Here is a 2,500-nt window from a genome sequence, read left to right on the forward strand (position 1 = left end):
TGAACTGTAGGCCAATTTTAGACTTATGTTCAATAAAATGGAAATATATTGCATTCAAAAGACACTTATCATCTTATCAATGCTTAACTACTCTGTCACAATAATTTAATGCATTTTATTAGCTGAATATTTTTATTATATATATATATTTTATTTATTTATTTATTTTTTATTTAAAGTTAACTATTTATCATTATTTCATAATTATATATTGAATTATTGTTATTTAAGGGGCTTTCTCATTAAATATTTGTATATGCGATTAATTTTTATTAATTAATTGACATACCATGTCATTAATTCGATTAAAAATTTTAATCAACTGACGGCCCTATTTATTATTTTATATAATAAATAATAATCATATTATTAAATATAATAAATAAATAAAAATATAATACACATATAATAAATATATTATTAATTTATAAATAAAAATATCAAAATACTCAAAATATGTCTGTCTTTTTGGTCAGCTTTAGTTTTGGAACATTTTATATTTACACTTGTTGTTTTTGGAACCCAGACAACATTAATAGCTATTATTTTACATTACATTACATAACATCTTTAATGCAGTTATATTTAATGCGTATTTATGGGTTAATACTTAGCCGATTGTTCAGCTAGTTATTTTGATAATCATCTAAGAGCTAATGATTAATCCTTGCAATAATCGGCAAATAGTCGAATAATCGTTCTAATAATCGTTAGATCAATCGATTATCAAAATCACAAGATGAATAATCGGTTAAGAGTTAATGATTAATCCTTGCAATAATCGGCAAATAATCGTTCTAATAATCGTTAGTTTTATCGATTATCAAAATAATCGTTAGTTGCAGCCATAAATAGTAATATACTTCTGTCCTAAATTCAGCCCTTACGAACATTTGAGATTCTGTTTCTTCATTCTATCATGTCCACAGAAATAGAAGAATTGGGCGTCTTGAGTGTTAGAGATCAAATAATCGCATTCAGATGGTTATTTATTAATCACGACAGGTCTAGTTAATAGTGATGGGTCATTCGCAAACCAATGCATTTTTAAATACATTGTGATTAAGGTGTTTTGTGATTATTAATTTTAATAATTTAATTAGAATTTAACACCAATCATAGTCAAACTATCACAAACGGTTTGACCTTTTCTTTTTTAAAGAGGCGTTTGGGAGCCGTAATGCCCATCACTATATGAGTTATGTGGGTCTGTTCCTCACTTAAAGCTGTTGAACGACTTTTTTGGTCCTTTTTGAAGCTTAAGAACCTCTAGTCACTGTCTGGAAAAGAGCAGCATGAACATTCTACTAAACATCTTCTTTCGTGTTCTCCACAAGAGTAAATGATGACAGAATGAAACATGTTCTGTCAAGTACTCCTTTTATTAAACGCTATTGTTCTGTCACGTGATGACACAATGTAAATGAGGATCAATTAATATTCTATAAATAATAATGAAAGTCAAGATGAAGCTTTGAGCGCGTTAAGAGACGTTAATGACGCAGCACAGTTAATAAAATAAGCATTTAAAGACGATTAAACGACCAAAGTGAAACAAACACGCAGTAAATAATGGATATTTAACAGCACTGAAAATTCAAGAAACAAACTAACATCAAACGAAGAGTCTGTTTAAATCATTGACATTAATAAGTCCGAAGAGATTAATATTCATGTAGGTTTTATTTCAGTTATAAAGACTCACCGAGACTGAAGCAGACACCTGCAGAGAATGAAGACTGTGTGACGAACATCTCCTCAGTGTGTGTCGATCACCGTCAATAAAGCCTAAATATGATACGGAAATAATAAAATATAAGGGTAGAAAAGTGAGTTTAACGCTGCTGTGTTGTGTGTGTTCAGGAAGAATGTTCCAGTCATGTGAGTGCGGGAGGCGGGGCTTAACATCTGATCCACCCACAGTGGTCACATGACGCGCGCTCATATATTAATATTAAAACGAAAACATGACAACAAATGTTTAATCGACACCGCTGAATTAATACTGAAAATAATATGGAACATACAAGTGCCACTGTGTACCAATCCATTCGATACATATAATAAATACATTTTAGCCAATACTAGTGCTGGGTGTAAACTATATTTAATATAACATTAGCAGGCCTGTGATAAATTGTACTAGTCGTGTTGTGGCGAAATCTGAATCCCCGCTAGATTCTTACACCCCGCTACCTGATTGGTCCTTATCCCTTAAAGCCCGCCCCAACTCTAATCACAGTAGGGAGTCATTGGTCCTTCTCTTTTACACCACGCCCCTAAACACAGTCACTGGGGAGAGAAACATCGGCACAAAACGAGTGTGCGGTTGGTTGCCGCATTGGTTCGGGAAAAAAAAAGATAATAATTTATAACCTTCATAAACATTATTCATCAACTTTATACCTCTACACATATACATATATAACATAACATAATCTATATTAATAATAATATTGTTATTTTCATAATTATAACTAGGGCTATTGTTTTTGTGTTT

The 2,500-nt window shown here is 31.1% G+C and overlaps 1 protein-coding gene across 1 annotated transcript in view; it reads right to left on the bottom strand.

Annotated features, from left to right (window-relative positions):
* lamp1a (lysosomal associated membrane protein 1a) overlaps positions 1–1,893 on the bottom strand; it is an 18,352-nt gene extending 16,459 nt beyond the window's left edge. The window contains exon 1 of the mRNA XM_052126467.1: positions 1,706–1,893. Coding sequence (XP_051982427.1) covers positions 1,706–1,754 — 49 coding nt within the window. The 5' untranslated portion in view covers positions 1,755–1,893. The remainder of the gene's footprint in view (positions 1–1,705) is intronic.
* Between the last annotated feature and the right edge of the window lie 607 nt (positions 1,894–2,500).

The sequence above is a fragment of the Xyrauchen texanus genome, chromosome 5 (genome assembly GCF_025860055.1).
Source record: "Xyrauchen texanus isolate HMW12.3.18 chromosome 5, RBS_HiC_50CHRs, whole genome shotgun sequence".
NCBI lineage: Eukaryota > Metazoa > Chordata > Actinopteri > Cypriniformes > Catostomidae > Xyrauchen > Xyrauchen texanus.